The 22,938-nt window shown below is 41.2% G+C and overlaps 1 protein-coding gene across 3 annotated transcripts in view; it reads left to right on the forward strand.

Annotated features, from left to right (window-relative positions):
* Positions 1 to 22,938, forward strand: part of UNC5D (unc-5 netrin receptor D) — a 607,527-nt gene that overhangs the window by 577,910 nt on the left and 6,679 nt on the right. For all 3 annotated transcript variants that reach the window (XM_065947397.1, XM_065947399.1, XM_065947398.1), the window contains 2 exons: positions 2,521 to 2,685; positions 10,292 to 10,470. In XM_065947397.1, coding sequence (XP_065803469.1) covers positions 2,521 to 2,685; positions 10,292 to 10,470 — 344 coding nt within the window. The remainder of the gene's footprint in view (positions 1 to 2,520; positions 2,686 to 10,291; positions 10,471 to 22,938) is intronic.

A 22,938-nucleotide genomic window follows, 5' to 3' on the forward strand; every position in this document is an offset into this window, starting at 1 on the left:
TTTGCTGGCAGGCCCACCAATCAGGCTTCCCTGGCGGCTCAGAGGGTAAAGGGTCTGCCTGCAGTGCCGGAGACCCGGGTTCGATCCCTGGGTTGGGAAGATCCCTGGAGAAGCAAATGGCAACCCACTCCAGTACTCTTGCGTGGAAAATCCCATGGACGGAGAAGCCTGGAGGGCTCCAGTCCATGGGGTCACAAAGAGTCGGACACGACTGAGCAACTTCACTTTCACCACCAATCAGCAGTGCCGTCCACTGCTAAGAGGGAAAGAGAAAAAGAGCTCATAGAGAAGAAGAGCTCATAAGTAAATCTCTGTTTAGGAAGAAAGTGGGGGAAAGGTACCATTCGCTGGTTCTGTGCTGCTGTCTTGCTGGCATATGAGCAAGCTATGCCCCAGCCATGGGTTTCCTTGGTGACCATTAGCTTCATGCTTCTCCCAACATTTGCCCTGGACAGCAGCCTCTCTGTGGGAACCCACTAGTGAACCTTCCAGCATACCCAGCTCCTCTTAGTTTCTCAAAAGGCTACTTCCAACCCACTGGCATTTCATTAGAGAATGGTTTGGGTCAAGAAAAAAATATTTTAATCAAGGGATTGATGTGCTTATAAAACCTTTGGAAAACCGGGGAGAGACAAGGTCAGAGAAAGCCCCCAGAGATATGAGGAAATCAGCAAGTTCCGTGATTTGGGGAAACCACCACAGCCGTGAAGCAGACGGTTCTCAGAAACCCCTGCACACCTCACATATGCAATCAGCTGAACCCCCGAGGTTTGCTTGCTGGTACCAGAGGAACGGAAACCATTTCTGCTCCTTCCCTTCCTTGCAAGTTTAAAACAAGTACTTCCCAGTGGCAGAATGGAAATGTGAACTCCATGCTGGCAAGGGCCGTGAAATGTAGTTTTCAGACTTCTAGTTCTTTCTATGTAGGGAAACACTGAGGATGGGAGAGAGTTGCCTTCTTCCCAATAGCCCACATTCTGCACAGAGTTTATAAAGTCAGTGAATGGCTGCAGTGTCAACATATAGACCTTCTCTGAGTCCTTAGTCCATTGCCTTTCACTTGGTTCAAGTTTAAGAACAAATGAAACAACACCCTTGCATCCCTTGCTGGGATGTGTGGTAGGGGTTAATGCCTGATTTCTTTCCCTCGTGTTTCCCAAAACTGGCTCTCCTGTACTCAAGTCTTCAACAATCTAAACTCCCTCTCTGCCTGCTGATTCCCCGCAGCCAGCACCCAGAAATCAGGATCTTTGAGACTTCCTGCAGAGAAAAATGAGGAAACCTGCAAGTATATAGCTTGAAACTCAGGGATAACCAGGGAACTCTTGGTTCCTTAAAGTGGGTAAATTGAATTCTAAACGTGGCTCGTAGTCTTGTAACACTGGCTGACACCATCACCAGTCACATTTCAGAGAACCAAAGTTCCAGACTTGATCCATCTTTTGCCACCTTTCAGCATCAATATTGGAGAAAATTGTGTTTGTAGCAATGGGTAAAGAACAAATGAATGAGTCAAGGAAAAGAGAAAGAAGTGGGATGCAGATTACTATAGGCTGGGAATATGAGGTCATTGCCAAGAACCACAGCCTGATTCCAGTAGGAGGGAAAGACTTTCTGGTAGACGGAAGAATATCAGTGACTGACCGACCTCCACTTCACATAAATATAAACCCACATGCCCGGACAATTGGTGGCCAGCACTGGCTGGTCATGGGGAAAAGGAGAATGTAGGTTTTATAACTACCCCCCCAACCCTCATTTAGTGAAATGGCTTTTGCCACTCGATTGTAAGTCCCTTTAAAGTGGAGACCAGACCTAAATTCTTACTATTCCTTTATTTATCTAGTACAGTGTCTGGTTATTAGAAGGCATTGTACATACAACCGTAGAGTGGATGAATTGACTGAATGAGGAATTGACAGACTAGATTGTTCCGGGCTAACCTGTTGTGTTTGGTCTCTCTCTGGCGTGTGTGTGTGTGATCCTGCAGTAGGTATAATTTTTATGCTGGATACATAGCAATGTTATGGTTATACAGTTCAGCATGAGGCTGTGGTATGGGCATAAGTTCTGGCCAGTCACGTCTTCATAATTTTCATGTGCATGAGATGATAACATCCTACCCTGGGCTTAGGTAGCAAAGAGCAGGCGTCTACTAGAAAACCTCCCATAGGAGTCTTCTAAAGAATCTTTTTGTCATGGAAAAACATGGTGATTAACTTTTGATGGTCTTTCTCCTTGTGTGTGTCACCAAGTGAAATCTGAGTTCTTGCACTGTGGTTTTGGAATTCGAATGTTATCAATTGGAATTGACATTAATTACTTTTGTGCTGCCTGGCATATGCTAGGACATTATTTCTGCAACAATTCCACCAGAGTCGCTCAGGCAATTATCTCTGCTGCCATCACTGTCATCATGGTCATCCTGATTACTGTGATGAGGTCTGTGCTGCGCTCTGCTCATCTCAGCCGGGCTCTGCACACCCCAGCCCTCTCCTCTGCCCTCTGTCCACCCCGCAGGAAGTCCCGTTCTCCCGCGTGTGGTGCAGTAACCGGCAGCCCTTGCACTGTGCCTTCTCCCTGGAGCGCTACACGCCCACCACCACCCAGCTGTCCTGCAAAATCTGCATCCGGCAGCTCAAAGGCCATGAACAGATCCTCCAAGTGCAGACGTCGATCCTCGAGGTGAGTCCTTGGTCTCCAGGTCACTTGACCTCGTTTCTAAAGCCCATTAAGAGTTATATGCCTATCTTAGTTGTGCTGTATGTATAGCATGAAGAGATTCAAAACACACTCACTCTTTTAATCCTCATCACTGGTAACAGCAAAATCACCTTTTTCGCAGACTGAAGATTTGAACTGGACCTGGAAACGTAACCAATCAGAGCGTAGGCTCTGTGGAGGGGCCTTTGGGGAAGGAACTGGTCCAGGGCGTTTTATACACAAAACCACAACCAATCGAACAGTTCATGGTAGACCTGGAATCAGCTGAGATTCATTGTTGAATTGAGACACATACCATAAGAAACACAGGTCACCACTGGGCTGCTTTTCTGCCAGTTCTGACGAGCTTCCAGAAGTCAGTTTTCCCCTCTGTGTTATTTCATCTTCAAGGCTTTGTTTCCTTACTGTCTAACAATTTTTTGATACCCTCCAGGATCAGGGTTCTACACATCCCCATCTCCATGAAGCCCAGATTTCATCAGTACAATAAGAGATAGGATGGATAATAATCTCTCTCTCCAAAGTAAGGGCATAGTGCAAAAAGGGATAAGACCTTGTCCAAGGTCACATGACTCCTCAAGGACAGAGTTAGAATGGGAGTCAGAGGAGAAGTCACTCGGGAACATGTGCGCCGCCATGGCTTTGACTGGCCCTAATGACTGAATGACTCCATGGCTCTGAGCTTCAGCTTATTGAGTAGACTCTGGCCTTTCCTCCTGAATGGTTATTTCAGCAGGGGAAGAGTAGCTGAGGGGCGGAATCAGGGCAGCTGATGACGCCTTATTTAGCAATTTCAAGGCAATCCCTGGCTAGTTTAGAAACACACACACACAGTTTTGTTCATCTTAGAACATGTACGTGTAGATATACATATGGGCTTCCCTGGTGGCTGTGTTAAAGGGTTCACCTGCCAATGCAGGAGATGCAGGCTTGATCCCTGGGGTCAGAAAGATCCCCTGGAGAAAGGAAATGGCAACCCGCTCCAGTATTCTTGCCTGGGAAACCCCATGGACAGAGGAGTCTGGTGAGCTACTGTCCAGGGGATTGCAGAGTCAGGCAGGACTTAGTGACTAAACATCAACATATATACATACACTTACACCTTTGTGTTTGCATATAGAAATAAGACATATTCATTCGTTCACACTTAGCAGAAGGTTTAACACCTTTTGTATCCATACCACTCAATGTCAGGCTTTGATTTTTCTCAAAACATGTAGTCTGAATAGCATCACCACTTCTCTCCATTCTCACTGCACTTCATTGTTTATGCAAAATGAACGTTGCTAATTCCCCCAAATAGTTTTCTCTGAAGTGCAGATGGCTTTCCAAAGGAGTGTGTCTCAAAATTGATAGCTGTTTTAACTGACATGTTTCTCCCATATTTGCATTCCTTATTGCCAATTAGCATTATGCGCTAAGGTAGTCCTGATTGGAAAGGTAGATCCAGAAACCTCAGGCAAGATATATTTAGAGTCTCTTTTTTGAACAGTCATGGCATTTTTAACACAATACCTTTCAAAGTAAAATGCAAATCGTATGGGAGTTAGTTCTAAAATAAAAAGCAAATCTGAGAAGAGCTGCATTTCAGAATGAAAAGTGAAAAGGGAGGACATAAAGGTGCCACTGATGAAAATTTCCATAAATAAATATCTGTTAACAGGTCAACAAAAGAATTCCAGGTTTAGAAGGTTTTTTACTTTCTAAGGCACCCAGATACTGAAAATCAGTTTCAGCTATTACAAGATGTTTGTGTAAAAGGAATGTAATAAGGTTGATACTACATCCTGGTACCTTTGCATCTTGCTTAAATAAACTCTAAAAGTTCATGGAGAGAAAATGAGCTAATAAACTTAATCTTCTTGACTCTCCAGTTCTGATGCTTCACAAAGTTTACCGTCACTTTGGAAAGCCTTAAAGAACATGACATCACCATCTTTCTTGATAAAAGGAGGCAAAAGTATAAGAATAATATTTAGATATTCAGTGTTGGACTACAGCTATCTGATTTGTAGGCTGCTGCACTTTAGAAGTTTTATTAACTTGTTTGATCCTATAAGGATCATTTCATTAATAGCTTTAAGTATCCCTGCTGAATTTTGGCCCAGTTCATCCCCATTTCTTTCTACCAAACTATTTCTTAGGCAGATCTCACTGACCATCATTTTCAATGTCAGAAGAAAATTAATTTTTAAAACCCACTATATGTCAGGTTCTATTTCATATGCTTTCATATATAATCATCAGAATTCTGTAGGTTAGTATTATACCATCACAATTTAAAACAATCTCAAGGAAGTTGGCCTTCTTATCCAAGATCATAGAGCAAACTGGATGAGTAGCCAGAGTTCCCAGCTGAGACACTTGACTTTATGATCAAAGTCTGGCTTTGTATTCAATAGTACATCTGGATCCCAATCAAGGGGGTTTAATTTCTTAGTCCGAACCATGGGCCTTGTCCAGAATACAAGCCCCCTCTTTAAGGGCTTAGGCAGTAGTGACAAACATCACAGCATCAGCATTTTTCCCTAAGTCTGAAAGTAGATGAAAATTAAAAAATTCTTTCCTCGAGACTGAAGAAGAATGAAATGCACCTGTTTGTTTGTTGGGCTGGAATAAAGTATTCATTCTGCTGATCCTCAGGAACAGAATTGATTCCCTACATAGAGGTCTGTTTGCCAAAGGATGTCTTGACTGAATGATCACTCAAGGTCCTTCCAACCCTGGGACTGTCTCATTGCTGGGAAAACACACATCTGGTGGTATATCTGGGATTAAAAAACATCCTCCTCTCCCTAAAAATGACTTGGTTTTTATGGTAGATGGTTCAAAGAAAACAAAGATAAAGTTCTGAGAAAGTTGGGAATACTTGGAGAGAGGCAGGATATATTCAAGACATGGGTCTATATCAATCAGTGAGGCAACAATAATAGATAAATTATTAAAATACATCATATTTCATGGTCACTACACTAATGCATAAAGATTCTGTGTTAGGTGGCTTTAATAAGTTAGTAATAGGCTATCATTGATTAATAATAATAATAGAACTAAAACTTTGAAGCTTCCAACAGATGTCTTTGAAATATGTACTTAAATATCCACTCCCCCCAAAAAAATTCCCACATGTCTAGGCTCAGAGCTCCTCCTTCCTACCCTAATTTACAATGGAACCATGAGAGATAAAAGATACATATATATGTGTGTGTGTGTATATATATAAACATTGATTTTAAATTAATTAATGCACTGAGCATCTTCATTGAAGGCATTTGGTTCTTTCTGCTCAGCCCCACATCCATCATGTCACTTCATGCCTCTTATCTAAATGGCTTTCCAAATATAATCATTCATATCACTCAAATTTAAAAAGTATTTCAGTGATTAAGGTAATATATCTTTTCTGTTCTTTAGAGTGGCCATTATTATGTCAGTCTTTAGAAGCAGGTTGGTTCTCCTTAAATTAACCCAACTAAATTACCTAGTGATGATCACTAATTGATACTCAATAAAGCAACAGTATTGCCGATCTAAGAACTGGTGTGTGTTGTGTGTGCTTAGACGCTCAGTCGTGTCTGACTCTTTGCAATCCGGTGGACTGTAACCCGCCAGGCTCCTCTGTCCATGGGGATTCTCCAGGCAAGAATACTGGAGTGGGTTGCCATGCCCTCCTCCAGGGCATCTTCCTGACCCAGGGATCGAACCCAGGTTTCCCACACTGCAGGTGGATTCTTTACCGTCTGAGCCACCAGGGAAGCCCCGTGGACTGAAGCGAAATAATTTTGCTAATATTGAACAGAAGGGAAGAATCCCCAAGTCATTTATTTCCTCATTCCTTATTAATGTAACAATATTAAAGAATCTATCTTTTGGTAGAAACAACTTAAAATGGGAATCTTGCATGTTAAAATTTTCCCTTCAAGCAATGCTCTTATCTTCCTTGCAAAAGTGGTGGGGGATGATTTGTCTGTTACAAAGTCGACAGAATATTTGGAATTCCTCCCTGATTTACAGCTCCTGCATTAACCAGGTAGCAGCAGCTTATCTCTTATGTGCAGAGCATGAAAATCTACTGTTCCTCTGCATATTTAATTTAAACCATCAGAAGATGTGATGCAGCCACCGGATTCTTCTTAGTTGGCCCAGATGTCTTTTAGAATGCATCATAAATGTTATGTAAAGTATCATCCTTACACTTGGGAAATATTTACATTTTGAAACTTTGAGGGACACGGGGCCCATTTATTAAAGTGTACTAAGCAGGAAAAAACACTTATTTTTAGAAGTCTCATGTAATATTTTATTCACCCTCAAATCATACCACTCTGTCCATTTTTTTCTGAAGACTTTATGCATTGAGGTGGTCTTTCTTCTGCCAACAGGAAAGACAGAGCTTGATTGAGTTTGTCCAAACATAGATGCCATGAGGGCATCTGTCTCGTCATTTTCTGGCATGGATACCCAGTTCCATTTCACATGTTATCACTCTTTAGTGCCATTTTTACAGTGACAACTACCATATTATCTTATGTAGAATTCCTTTTATTCTCCCTCTGGTTTTTACTATTCATTTTAAGGACATTTTCCTGCCTTAAGTCAGGAAATATTTAAAGAAACTACTCCCACTTGATTTGCATTATTAAACACTAAAAGAAATTTTACATACCATGATAAAAAATGATATATCTTGCAACCTGTTTTATGCAGTAAGAAGTCTGAGGTAGTTTATGTTATAAACATCTTATATATCAGAAAGGAACTGGCTACTCTGCCAGAAATAAGCACTTATGCAGTCAATTTCTGTTCATTCAACAGCTGCCCATCTTTCAAGGTCAGCTCAAATGCCTCCTCCATGAAGTCCTCCTACTCTTTTTTTTAATCTTTATTTTTAAAGTCTTTTAAGTTAAACATCCTGTTTTATATTGGAGTATAGCCAATTAGCAATGTTGTGATACTTTCAGGTGAACAATGAAGGGACTCAGCCATGCATATACATATATCCATTCTCCCCCAAACTCCCCTCCCATCCAGGCTGCCGCATCACATTGAGCGGAGTTCCCTGTCCTATACAGTAGGTTCTTATTGGTTATCCGTTTTAAATATAGCAGTGTGTACATCTCCATCCCAAACTCCCTAACTATCTCTTCCCCCCATTCTTCCCCCTAGCAACCATAAATTCATTCTCTGAGTCTCTTTTCTGTTCTGTAAATAAGTTACTAAAGTCCTACTTTTAATTCTTGAAGTATAATGCTATACTCAGAGCATTTTTCTGAACCACTCTGCCCTATGAGTTCTTGGTAGATGTTTTGATGCAGGGTGGTGTAGTGAAGTAAATCCTGGTAAAGTTGTTAAGGTATCAGAATTCTAGTTTCAGATCTGGTACCATCTATCCGGGTGACTTCTACCAAAGTTTATAACCTCTGTGGAGTCTATTTAAAAAATGCCAGAAGACTGATTAGGAAATTGAGCCTGAGGGAAGTCCTTTAGCACGCAAGGTCACTGAGCTAGAAAATGGAAACGTACTCCAAAGCAATACCTTTTTGACTCTGAAAACCACACTTTTTCTGTTCATGCTAACTCAAAAACTGGAAGAATTTGGATGAGCATTGTTCTATAATAGTCCAGGGATTAAAACTAAAACCAGTAAGTAGAATCTGTTGAATCTGGCAACATGTATTTTTAATTTCCAAGATTCATATATAGTATGTCAGATTTTTCAGATGTATTTGACCATGGGACTGCTCTTTCTTAGAACATCTTCTGAGATGCCCTGTGGGAATGCTGGGTTAAGGCACTGGATTCCAAAACACAGCCCCCCAAAGGTTACTGTCCTAAATGGTTACAGAAGAACAAAAAAAAATAATCATTCTTTAATAAGACCTTTGCATGAACAAGTTTCCTCAATTAACAGATTTTTGAGGATGTAAAACTCACCACGTCTGAAGTCATATAGCTGGGTGAGCCTGGACACCAGCAGAGAAGTGCTACTGTGGCTGTGGTGTCCGCAGTAGGAAGATGGGTAAGGGTCATAAAAAGCGTCAGGGAAGGTCACGGGGCAGTTCAGGAAGGGCATGGAAGGACAGCACAAGCTGACAAGTTCCTAATGCAAAGGAGGGTTTCTTGGGGTTTAAACAGTGCTAACCAGCCCCTTTACCCAACCTCAGATCTGTGTTTTCATTTCCCTTTGTATTAGTTTTATTTCATTGCATAACAAATTACCACACATTTATCAGAAGAAAAAAAACCACCCATTTATTGCCTAACATTTTTTGTAGGGCAGAAGTCTAGGCATGGCTTAACTGGTTTCTCTGATCAGGATCTCACAAGGCTGAGGTCAAGGCGGTGGTGGGAACATATTCTCATCTAGAGCTTAGAGGGTTTTTTCTAAGTTTATTAGGGTTGTTGACAAATTCAGCTCCTTTGGGCTGTAGTCCCCCTTTTCTCGCTGGCTGTTAGACAGGGTTCAATCACAGCTCCTAGGGAACACTAGCCACATATCCCCAGCCCCAACTCGCAACCATAGGAAGTTCACAGCATGGCTGTTTGCTTTCTTCCAAGCCACCAGGAGAGATACCTTCCAGATAAGAGCTGCATCTTTTCTCTCTTAAAGGCTACTTGATTAGGTCAGGTCCACCCAGGAAAATCTCTTAGTCAATTCACAATCAACTGGTTAGGGACGTTAGTCATATCTGAAGAATTCCCTTTGTCTTGTAATCCATCATAATCGTGGGAGTGATTCAAAATACTTTTCAGGCCTTAAAATTCTGTTAGTCCATATAAAACTTTCAGCAACTATTCCAATGTGATGGATAGATGTGTAATGTCACATTGGATATGATGAACTAACTGCCGTGATGCACTGAAATAGCAACTCCTCCCTGGACAGGGCTAAGTCAGAAGAGTGGGCATTCCAGCAAGCGGGAGCTCTGCAGCCTGGACCACTCCACCAGCTAATGCACATCTCATCACTGACTCATGGCTGCCTCCTATTTTACCAAAGCAATTTCATTCTGAAACAAGACCAAAATATTTACTATAGAATCACATGTTAGGATTGGGAGAAACGCAAACTTGAAAATGATCAACATACAATCAGTTCCCCTTTGTAGCTTTCCTGACATGTGGCTTCCCCGCCAGCTCCTTTGATCAGCCCATTCTTCTCTGATCAGCTCTGACTCTCAGAAGGTCTCCTTACAATCAACTGAAATCTGTCACCGGGTACCTTCTTCCGACTGATTCTAGATTTTTTTTTTTTTTTTTTACATTGAGAATATTTTTAAAAATCTAATTCTGCTCTCAGCTGAGACCTCCTTGCATATAGGAAGCTGAAGGTTGTGACTCCCCTGAGTGGAAGAGGCTGCTGTAAATCACCAGCCAACGATTTACTAAGCTACTAGAGACGTTATTTACTATGTTAGAAGAGAGAGCGCTTGTCCATATATTTTATAGACTCCATCACAACGGGCAAGCATTTTTTGCATGTGTGTTAACACAGCTTTTCTCCAGAGTGTTGATCAGTAATGCTGCTACTTAGCTCTGATCTTGTTTTCTTTGTTTTGTTTAATAGAGTGAAAGAGAGACCATCACTTTCTTTGCACAAGAGGACAGCACTTTTCCTGCACAGACTGGCCCCAAAGCCTTCAAAATTCCCTACTCCATCAGACAGCGGATTTGTGCTACATTTGACACCCCCAATGCCAAAGGCAAGGACTGGCAGATGTTAGCACAGAAGAACAGCATCAACAGGTAATGGGGGCAGCACTAAAAGAGGATTTTACTAAATGAGCTTGAAAAATGGAGTGGGTTGGGTATATCCATGTAGTTTCCAGGCCCTGATATCTGTATGGATTCCTCTGGCCATATTTCATGTGACGCCTGGCCAAGGAAGTGGGAGAAGAGCAAAAATGTGACAAGTATGTGTGACCTTTCCTGCCACCACACTACACCTTTGGGGATATCATGGGAAAGTCTTACTTTTGTTCTGATCCCATCTACAAGTTCGCTAGCTGGGCTGCCATAATGGGGGTTTAGACTGTGTCATCTTGGTACTGCTGAGGGATCTCAGAGTCTTGAAGCAGAGAAGTAGGTTTCTCACACGTCCTCTCCCCGCTAGGGTAACCTTAAGCATTATTTAACTCCTAATAAGGATATCTCAGGCTTCCCTGGAGGCTCAGTGGTAAAGAACCTGCCTGCAATGCAGGAGACCCGAGTTCAATCCCTGGGGTCAGGAAGATCCCCTGGAGAAGGAAATGGCAATCCACTCCAGTATTCTTGTCTGGGAAATCCCATGAACAGAGGAGCCTGGCAGGCCGCGTCCATGGGTTGCAAAAGAGCCAGGCATGACTTAGCAACTAAGCAATAACAAAGGATATGCTCAGCCTGAAGAACTGGGTGCCTGAATATAAAAAAAGGATGTTTGAGATGATACTTCCCACGTCTGAAGGCAGAGGGCTTTAAAGCAAGCAAAAGGTTACGTAGGCCCCACCTGTCAGTCTGCTGCTTAAACCAACCACTAATTGTTACCCGTGCTAATGTGGTTGAGTTGAAAGTAGACTACAGAGCTTCATTAATGGACTGTCTTACTTGATGAGAAAAAGCAGGGGTGAGTCTATTCAGAGCAACACTGATGCGGCGGCGGCTTTGGACTCAGCTTGTGGAATGGTAGGGAAAAGGCATTGACGAGTTGCATATCCTGTCTCACAGGCCCCAGAATGAAAAGAGAACAAGTTTTGCCAGCACCATTTGTTTTCCCATTCCTTTGTTTCCCTCCCCCCACCAACTTTGGAGACAAAGCCTTATTTTTCTCACTGTTTGGCTTACGCTGTCATTTCCATTTTTTGTTCTTTGTTTTTACAGATATCTCACCTGCCTCTCCCCTCTCTGAAAGGCTGGTAGATGTCTGCCAAGAAGGGATAGAGGGCCATTCCCTGTTTCAAAGGGATCCAGAATTCAAGAATAAAGGGGCCAACTAGAGAGCAGTCAGAAAGGAAAGTCAAGAGAAAATGGAATTGACAGAGACAGGCCAGAAAAGAGCACATTCTTGAAAAGGCAGATATTGAAAATGAGAGAATACAAAAATGCATGCATGTACAGGAGAAAAAAAATTAGGTTGAATTTTTCCCAGCAACTTTGATAAAGGATGAGATGTGTCATGTATAACTCATGAACACCATGACTATGACAGTTTCACTTTCTGATCAACATGGGGACAAGAATAAAAAACTTACCCAGAGAATAGAATGTGGTCTAAAAAAAAAAGAGAAAGGAACTTTGGGCAGGGACTCAAACGTTCTGTATAGCAATCCTGGTTCTACAGCTAATACAAGTCTGCCCCCACACATCACTGACCACCCCTATAATACTTTTTCTACAGATGCAATTCATAGAATTCAAACTACATTAACTCTCTAACCCATTCTGGCAATAAGAGTTTATGATTTTTAATTCACCATTTACAAGAAAATAATTGCCACAAAATATCTACATGCCCATGGATGCTATCATTAATTTGCTAAATGAGTGCATGCATGTCCCTGCCTTGTTCATTTTTTTCTCCACTTCAGAGTAAACACATGAGAACTACAAGGACTGCCTCCAGAGTCATCAGTTTCTGACCTTGTACAGCAGGGAAAATGCATCTCAAACAGGGAGACTAAGGTGGACATCCTTTTGTGTCTGGGCTATAATGAGCAGTAAACGGCTACATGGGCACGCTGCCCCCTCCAATGTCAGGGTCAAAACACAAGAACATTCGATGTGCCAGTTTGTTTTTGTTTGCTTCTGTTTCTCCTTGAAACCCCTTCTCTAGGAAAGCCTAAATGTCCTTAACATCCAAAATTCAAACAACCTACTCTATGGAAACTCTCTAACATAGTTTCAAGAAAACCTCGATTTTCAGTCAATTTTAGTAAGTAAGTGTGTGTTAGTTATTCAGTCATGTCCAACTCTTTGCAATCCCACAGACCATAGAACACACCAGGCTCTTGTCTCCATGGAATTCTCCAGGCAAGAATACTGGAGTGGGTTGCCATTTCCTTCTCCAGGGGATCTTCCCTACCAGGGATCAAAACCAGGTCTCCTGCATTGCAGGTGGATTCTTTACCACCATCTGAGTCTCCAGGGAAGCCTGAATATATATATGTATGTGTGTGTGTGTATATATGTGTGTGTGAATATATGTGTGTGTATATATACATACACATATGTGCACACATATATATACACATGTATACACACACATACATATATTTTCTCCAGCATGGGAAGAAACATGTGACAGAGGTGAAGGATATTTTCAGATGTCATTTTTTACAACTTCTTATTGCATAATCTGAAATCGCTGATCTTGTTCTCTTAGGGTTACAAATAGTAGAGTCCTTATTGCATTACATAATCATCAGTTGCTAGAGTGATCATTAATGTGTGTTGAAACACAGAAATCTGACATTGTCGACATGCCAATATTATTGGGTAAGAAAGCTGTTCCGTAGCTTGAGATTTCATCAGCCCTGGTATCACAAAAGATGATCACAGAGTCACTCTTCTATTAGGGAATTCACCTACCTCTATCTTGTGACAGCATCTTGACCTGACTCTCCCCTTCCTTTCAATTTCCAAAAGTGAAAAGCTGGTAAAGTAACAGCCCTCAAACCTTAAAGGAAGCATTTCAAACGGAGTGGAGAGAAACAGTGGCTGTTATCATGTTGCCAGTGTAAACATTCTCCTTTTGGTAAATGCAAATGCCACTGATGATAATTTGCCTTTTTGTCAAACAAGTGTCTACTTAGATCTGAATAGGAAAGAAGGTACATGAACTAGTAAGTTAAAGGCTTAGACTGTGAGACATGTCGGTGGGGGTGGGGAGAGGCGTGCTGAAAGACAGCAGCACAGGTGGCCTTGCAACTTGCCTGGCATATAGATCACGATAAAGAAGCCACACAGCCTAGCAAAGAATGTCATAGTTAACAGCTGCCATTACAGATTCTGTGAGCAAACTATTGCTCAGAGTCCATACTTACTGCATTTTCAGAGCTGAGGTTGCACTTTTATTCCACAAATCCAGCTGCAATAATTCCCCACTTAAGTGCTCTTGGCCACAGCTGATTGGTAGGTGGGTGGGAGTAATAAAGAATTGATCACATAGCAGTAGAGGGTAGGGATCTTTGCTGAGAACTCAACAAATTAAGTAATATCAGAAACTAACTGCTTCAGCTAGAAAGACTCACCCATATTTAAATTTCCATAGCATTTTGTATTTTTATGATATAGTTAGATATGATATGATACAGTTAGTACTATTTAGGTATATCTAACTGTATCATAAAAATATCTATCTACTTCTGGGAAAATCAAGAAATTTGCCCTGAATGAATGACACGAACTTTTTCTTTAGATAGTATCCTATGCTGTGCTTAGTCATTCAGTCATGTCCGACTCTGCAACCCCATGGACTGTAGCCCGCCAGGCTCCTCTATCCATGAGGGTTCTCCAGGCAAGAATACTAGAGTGGGTTGCCATGCCTTTCTCCAGGAGATTTTCCCAACCCAGGGATTGAACCAGGGTCTCCTGCATTGTAGGTGGGTTCTTTACCAGCTGAGCTACCAGGGAAGCCCTTGGATAGTATACTTGACCTTAAAATCTTGCCTAATAGAATTGATATGAATAAGCATCAAAGGATTTTGAAAGTTGATCTCAAAAGAGAATTTGGCTGATATTATGGAAGATTCCTGTCTTTCGCGTCAGTACCTGAAATTCTACTATTAGGTCATTCTTCTTTAAGACTTCATGATGATCATATTCCAGAAACCCTTGTGAAAACACAGCAGCTTGACCAAGTTGCTATGGGAACAGATGCTGGATAAAGTGCATGAGATACAAAGGGTGAGGAGAAGGGAAGTGGCCAGAATGGAAGAAAGGATTCCAAGATGAAATGGAGCAGATAAATTACACTTTATTAATAATTTCTCATAATAGCATATTTCTTTGAAGTACTGCTGGAGAAAACGTATTGCTCATCAGTCAGCCGCATGTTCAATTGTACTTTGGATGTTAATGTTTTTGGATGATGGTGTAGAAACTGCGAGCAAATTTCTCAAGCCTCATGGCTGATCAGTGGTGTTATGATAACTTGTTTTTTCCACCAGATCTTTTAACAGGACCTCTAATGAGAAGCAGAATCTTCTCACATTGAGGTCACATCCTTTTATTCCCTCTGCCCACCCTGTTAATTGGATACACAGGAGCAGTGAAATGGCCAGAGGGCAGTGGGGAAGGACAGAGGAATGTCACAAGACAGCTTATTAATCTATCTCTGAATAACTTGAGAATTCAGTAAAAGTGGAACAGGCCCAGTGCCAGCTTTCTTTTTGGGGGTAAAGAAAGGAGGAGGAGAAAAGAGAAAGTGATTACAAAATATATACAGAATGCCTGCCTCACAGCAGGCTACCAAGTACGGTCACTCAAGGACCTGTGAGACTTTATTTTCACTCTTGTGTTGGGGGATTTGCTAGGATTCCACCAAATGAAACTGCCTGGACTTTGCAGACTAGCAGTTAGAAAACACATCCTTAACCTTTAAATCATAAAGACAGTGTGAGGCTGCCATTTCCAAAAAAAAAAAAAAAAAAAAAGGCAATCCTCATGACTCTAAGGAGAATTAACACATGGGGGGATAGCATTCATGACACAGGTCCTTGGGGGCAAAATATGATAAACCTCAAATCACATTTTCTGGTTCTGGCCCAATAGACTTTTGCCGAATCTGAATTTGAAGAACCCTCAGTGTGAAGCCAGAGAGACCCAACACAGCCAAGTGGTGGGTGTTTAGGCTTCATCCCAGTTAAGGCAATGACTCATGAAACTGCCTACTAATACGAATCTGAAATCAGCCTGGAGCCAGTTTAGCCATGAACAAACCATATACCATTTGTAAGTGGCAGGTTTTTCTTCTAAGGGCAGTATGCGAGAGGAGCTGTTTCTGCCCCTCCCAGAGAACCAGAGTTGGGCTTCCACTCTAAGATGCAGGAGTGGTAACAGGGGCATTGCCTTCCTTTTAAGCAAGGGGCGAGTTTGCACTGGTCTTTGAAGGACTAAGTCATGTCTGACTCTTTTGTGACCCCAGGGACTGTGGCCCACCAGGCTCCTCTGTTCATGGGACCTTCCAGGCAATAATACTGGAGTGGGTTGCCATTCCCTTCTCCAGGGGATCTTCCCAACCCAGGGACTGAACCCACATCTCCTGCATTGGCAGATGGGTTCTGTACCACTGAGCAACCAGGAAAGCCGTTCCCTTAAGTTAATGTAATTTTCAGAAAAGATGGACATGCCTAAGCGCCTTTATAGTGGAAATAATTCTCTTCGTGGGTTCATCTCAAGCAGTAGTACAAATGCTGACAAAGTCAGAATCCCTGGATTTGACTGTTTTCATAATTGGAGAAAATGAAATTATGGGGAGGATTTTCCTAATTCATTAAAGAATCCTTTAATAAAGTGCTTAACTGTTTCTTTTCAGTATATGTCAAGATTTATTTAAACACATTGAGTATTTTTCAAACAGAAAAGTATCAGTATTTCTCCCTCCCCACCCCCTTCAGGATTAGTACTGTGTTCTTTTATCTTGGAACAAATAGTGGCCCTTCTCCTCTATCCTCAGGATTCTTGAAAATATCTCAATGTTATTGAAGAGGAACTTTAAATGAGACATATTTTTCCATGCTATATCTCCATTCAAAGAAATTTGAGATTTGCTTTTGCAGTTTTCACTGCCTTTCATTGCCAAAAATGAGAAATTGTCAGAGGCTTATCATGAATGAAACTGGAGAGCTGAAAACAGAGTCTACAACTGGCTTTATTCCTTTTGGCAGCTCACTGGGGGTCCTGAAGGCTCCAAGGCTTAAATTCATTTTCTAAAGAAGGAAGAATCCTTGCTAGTTCCTTTCAGGAGCCAGATAATGGAATAAGCAATAGGAAGAACTATTAATATTAATTTTATTGCCAAATTAATTGGCCCAAAATAATTAATGCACCACCCTTAGGGCACACAGAGTAGAACTCAGCATGTTTTCAGCTGCCTTTGTGTTTTCCTCTTGGGTTCCCCATACCAGCTTCCTTTCATTTGAACGCACGAGGTGGAGGGGGACAGTGGGAGGGGGAAAGAGGCAGAGGTGACATAATGATGAGCATCTTTTGCTTATTCTTTAGGAAGTGAAACAGACTTGGTTTATCCTAAAAGCTGCTCTGCTGTTTGAGTGGCCAGTGAGGATGAATTTGGGGGATGAAAGCTTGATGAACTGACCAAATGCTTATGCTGCGTCCAATTACTATTATTCAGTATAAATGGTTTTTCTCTTCTATTTGCATTTAAAGAACCATATGGAGGGTTGGTTTTGGTCACATAAGAGGTTTTCATTAAATGAGACAATTAGGATGATAGCAGGGATATTAATTTTTTTTTCATTATGACTATGTTTCAATTCCCTGCTTGCTACTATACAGTAGGATTATGCACCATTCTTGTAATGATGTCTCCCAATTTATTATAGGCAGCTTAGCTTAGTTTTCACTTTGTATGCTGCCAACCTACTCAGAAAGAAGATATTTTTTAGAAAAAGTTGACATAGGTATAAATGGCAATGGTTCATAGAATATAAACAAATTTGTTGCCTCAATGTTACAGGTGCAAGTGGTTCCCTTCTACTTGGAAGTGTTCAGTGACACCCTAAATTCTGCCTGAAAGTATTGCATGTGCCTGTGATGAGGCATCTTCTGTGCTAAAGATGTAAAGCTGCAGCTCAGATGTGGTCCCCTGCTAGATTCATTCATTCTCACAATTAGTTACAAAGAAGAGCTTACAGCTTTCAAATGGGCATATCAGCCCCCTGGTAGCAAGGTTCTGAGTAACTAAGATAGAGGCTTTATTATCTGGAATTCACAATGAAAGGGAGTCCCTTATAGGTCACACATAGTCAGATAGAACTAAGATGCTAAGACAGGCGGACTCCAGCATTAGGGACACGTGCCCTGGGTAGCTCTTTCTGCCTGTATGTCCCCAGGGCTCAGACGGAGCCTCAGACCTGCGCCTCCTCCATTACTGTTATCTGATCTTTCTGTTAACTGATTGAGGATTTAGATGTTACTATTCCCTAAGATGTTTGTATTTGAATACTTCTTTCAAGTACTAAAGAAAGGGTGGTATCTTTCGATTCACACCAGATGCCTAGACACTTTTCCTTTTCATAAAATGAGCCCTGGGTTGCTATAGTAAATGGCAGGATTTTATCATTAGGTCCTCACTTCTCTCCTCCTCTCTGTACCCAAAAATGGGAACAGAAGGCACAGTATCTATTTCCAAAAATTCTCAAATCTAACCTAATTTCCAACTAACATGGTCATTAGTTTGAGGCTGTATTTTGAAAACTGAGATTGCTGTATTAAAATTTGGTCGTTGACCCATATACACCATTGTAAGTTGGCCTGTGTCTCACTAGTGAAATTGCTAAAGATTTATGTTCCCAATTCTGCCCTGGTTTCCACATAAAGAATGGAATTTTAATTGGGGTTGGGGGACAACAGGGTAAGGAAGACTCAGGAAGGTGAAATTAATCATAGTAATAAAACAACTCCTCAGGAGCTCAGGTGAATAGAAAGCTTGTAGGGGCAACAAAATTAAATAAACTATTACTACTTAATAAATGTACATGGATAAATCTATCTAGGCGTCTTAGCATGTGGTTTTTATAGTTTATCTGGATTCTTTCAGTGAGAGTTCCAAAGGAAAAGATGAGGTCATTGAATTTACAGGATTTAGGACAAATTAATTGAAGACATAGGGTGATTCTAAAGTAAATTCCTAGATTTAGGGTAGATAATTTTATCTACACAGTGTGCAAGGCTTCCCTGATAGCTCAGTTGGTAAAGAATCCACCTGCAATGCAGGAGACCCCAGTTTGATTCCTGGTTCAGGAAGATGCACTCAGAAGGGATAGGCTACCCACTCCAGTATTCTCGGGTTTCCCTTGTGTCTCAGCTGGTAAAGAATCCACCTACAATGTGGGAGACCTGGGTTCGATTCCTGGCTTGAGAAGATCCCCTGGAGAAGGGAAAGGCTACCCACTCCTGCATTCTGGCCTGGAGAATTCCAGGGACTGTATAGTCCATGGGGTCGCAAAGAGTCAAACACAACTGAGCGACTTTCATTTTCACACGGTATGCAGCATCTTTATGACACCACAAAAAAATAATCTTATTTCTCAGAATTACCTTAGTCTATCAGAATTTGAAAAGCCTATGACAAAAGGTTCATTGCATAAAAACATAACAATTTGAAGCATCTAAGACCAGCATAATAAATACTTGCTTCTTTAAACATTTTGCAAAGAGAAAGGAAAAAACTGTTTTGTTTGGAGCCATCCACCTGAATTTCAAGATGACTGTTTTTGCCAAATGTTCCTTTTTCATTCCCCTCCCCCAAAAAAGAAAAACAAAGACACTCAGGAAATCAACTATTGCTATGAATTCTATTTTCTAGTATTAGCAACATTTCCTGAATCACGTGTGGATTTACCTGCTGGTATTCAAATGTACCAGCATTATTATGAAGAGAAATGAGTCACACAGAGTGGGATCGAAATAATTTCTAAAGGGAAGTAGGAAGATAACCAAATGGATATATGGTATACCCACTTTCAAAAAAATCATAATGCATTTGCACATAATGGGGCTTCCCTAGTGGCTCAGATGGTAAAGAATTTGCCTGCAATGTAGGAGAACTGAGTTCCATCCCTGGGTCAGGAAGATCCCCTGGAGAAGGAAATGGCAACCCACTCTAATATTCTTGCCTGGGAAATCCTGTGGACAGCGGAGCCTGGGGGATTACAGTCCATGGGGTCACAAAGAGTTGGACATAACTAAGCAACCAACATTTAACTTAAGCAGTAAAATAATCCGGCTATCTTTGAGAAGTAGTCTGTAGGTCCCCAATCTTTCTGGCACCAGAGACCAGTTTCATGGAAGATCATTTTTCCACAGACTGGGGACAAGGGGCAGGGGATGGTTTCGAGGAGATTCAAGTGCATTACATTTATTGTGCACTTTATTTCTATTAATATTACATCAGCTCCATCTCAGATCATCTGGCCTCAAATCCCAGAGGTTGGGGACTCCTGGCCTATAGCAGTATCACTCTAGGGTCTTTTGTCTATTAATTATCCTGGGGTAGACAGGTAAGAATAGTTTAATAGGATGTCTCTTCATCACAAAGCTGACTGAATCATTTTTTAATAAGGCTGATATGCTGCTACATGTATCTACTAAAATTAAGTGGAGTTTGAGATTTGTGTGTATTGCCGAGTGTACTTGTATAAATTGAGAGCGTCAATCTGAAACATGCTTTGGGGAGCACATTTTACTTGCTACAATATGTTCAGAGATCCGTGCCAAGGGAGAGTTCTATTTCTGCCTCTTTGATCATTTAGCTTCCTGTAGCCCTGGGTACCTAGTCTGCACATCGGGGCACGTGCAGGACTTCTAAGAACCCAGAGCCTGACAAGACTTATCCTGCAGCTTTGCTGTCCTTCCTCCAGGCAGGTGTGGTTAGAACACCTTCGCACCGCAGCAGCATCTATGAATATTCTGAATGGTTTATTGGGAGAAAGATTAATCCCAACCTCCAAAACATATTTTTTATGCCTCTCCTAAAGTTTTGTTTTTACATTTTCATGCCCAGATCATCTTCTCATGTCAAATGTCAAAGCTCCCCCAGCAGTTACCAAGGATAATGATCTCAGAGCGGTTGGAACAGGATATGTAGCTCCGGGACCCCAGCAACTTCAACCCTCTAGGGCTTATTTTCAGCACCAAACGGATATTCAGTTTCATCTTCTCTCAAATGGCTGCTGCATCTGGAAGTCTAGTTTGGGTTAAAAGACACCATGGGACGTGATCGGCACCATGACCTACAGACTAAATCTGGCCCAACACCTGCTTTTCTAGCCCCAGAGCTAGAATGGTTTCATGAGAATACACAGGAGTGATATGGTGTGATGTGTGAAAACTATGACATTCAAATTTCAGTGTCTCTATAAATAAAGTTTTAATTGGAACACAGTCACGCCCTTTCACTTACACTTACGTATTGTCAATAGCTACTTTCCCACTGCCATGGCAAAGTTGAGGAGCTGTTGTAGAGACCAGATGTGGTCCCTACAGTCAAAAATATTTCCTCTCTGGGCCTTTAAAGAAATAGTTTGTCACCCATGGTATAGAATAACAGGTGCTGTGGGGTTAATAGCATCACGAGGATTCCAGTCACTCCCCCAGACCTGAGTCCATTATTCATCAGTAGCAAATACAAAATATAAACCCTCAGTAATATGAGAAATTTGTACTTCTTTTTGTGGTGCTTGCCAGCATTCATTTTCTTTTGAAATGACAATGGAGAGCATAAAGAATTATTCCCCCCATGTCAGGAACAAATGTGTGTCAATGGTCATTATTCTCATAAATTACATAGATAAAAATTATTACACAGCCCACCCAGAATCCAGTCACACCTAGTCTCTCGGTTTTTGCCTCTTTTTCAGCTATTTCTCCAGTTTGTATTCTGCTTGAACACTGGGTAGGATGTGCCCATTTATGTATAGACCTGGAGATATAGCACCTTTCCCCACAAACAGCTCCCTACAAGTAGGAGGAAGTGGCAGCATTGAAAGCAATGTTTTGAGTAAAAGGAACCAGGATCCCTTTAGCTACAGAAACAATATTTGCTTTTCTATTTCTATTTGTGTAGAAATAACTATACTGGATTCCAGGGCCAACTATGGGGGGCCAGGGAGGGCAGTGGTAGGAAGTAGGAAGGAAAGAGAAGATAAAAGGAAGAGAAAGTAGAATTATTTTTTAATCTGGACTTCTCCCTCTCTCAAACTAAGATTCGGATGTATTGGAAAGTGTCTATCATACCGGGATATTTGTGCTATTTGGCAATCAACTAGCTTTAAGTAGTCTGTTAAGACTTTTGAACAAAATAGAACTTTATTCACTCAAAATTACTGTGCATGCACTGCTTGTAAATGATAATGTGCCCTTAAAAACTTGTCTTCTCTTCCAACTGCTCTTGGCTATGAGTCTACTTTGTGATTACACGCTGTGTCTGATGATCGAAAGTCATACCATCCTCAAGATAGGCAAATCTTGGTTGACTTTGGGAAATCTTTTCAATTCATCAGAATTTTACCCTGACATTTCTATCCCTGCTGTAAATGTACCTCTGAAAAACTATGACCTTTAATCCTCTGTGTGGTCTCAGTCTTCATCGCAGCAAAGTTATTGTCCAAAAGGTTATCATTTGTTTTCACTGAAAATCTCATATCATCTGAAACAAGCTCCAAGCAATCAATTACTCAGTCGATAGATATTGAATAAATACCTGTCACAGTATTACGATAAGTATTGTTGCAGAATCAGAAAAGGATTAGCTATGACCCTTCCAAGTGTCTGCAATCACACTGAGAAGGCAGAGCTCACAAACATGGAATATACATATTATATATATATATGAATGTTACTCACATGAAAATTTAAGCAGAAGCATAAAGAGAAAAAAATAATGAATCACTTTGAGCAAAGAGATGAGAATTTTCTATTGTCTATAAGATGTTACTGAAAAACCTCAATGAACCTTCTGGCCAACCCAGTGCAATCTGGGTCTTGTAAGAGTGTAAGATCTTCATAAACAGAGGGGAAAGAGGGAAAGTGGGCATTTCCTAGCAACAGAATTCCCTGAATGAAGTCAAGGAGAAAAGCATTACCGAAGTCAGCTCAAAGGAAAAAAGAAGATGGAGGGAAAATACATATGTAGCCATAGCTAGGATGAGGCCAGACCAAAGCAGGCAGTGAAAACAGGTAGATACCTGATGATTGAAGAAACAAAATGCAGGAGATGTTAGAGAGTTTGGAGCTATAATGAGCTGGAAGGCGTTTGCTATGATTCAGCTATAAAAACAATAGAGCATAAAAAGTGAAGCTGCTGAGTTTGTCAGAAAGAAAGAAAGAGAAGACACAAAAATAAATGTCCTAGTGTGAGAGATTAGAAGAATAGCTGTAGTTACTGGGATTTTTTTTTTTGTCTTGCTTTTTTGATTCCTTTTTTAATTGGTAGGATATTTGTTATGAGAATGGGGGCCATTCTCATAACAATGGAGGCGTGGGATTATACTGATT

This window comes from Muntiacus reevesi, chromosome 10, assembly GCF_963930625.1.
Source record: "Muntiacus reevesi chromosome 10, mMunRee1.1, whole genome shotgun sequence".
NCBI classification, from domain to species: Eukaryota; Metazoa; Chordata; class Mammalia; order Artiodactyla; family Cervidae; genus Muntiacus; species Muntiacus reevesi.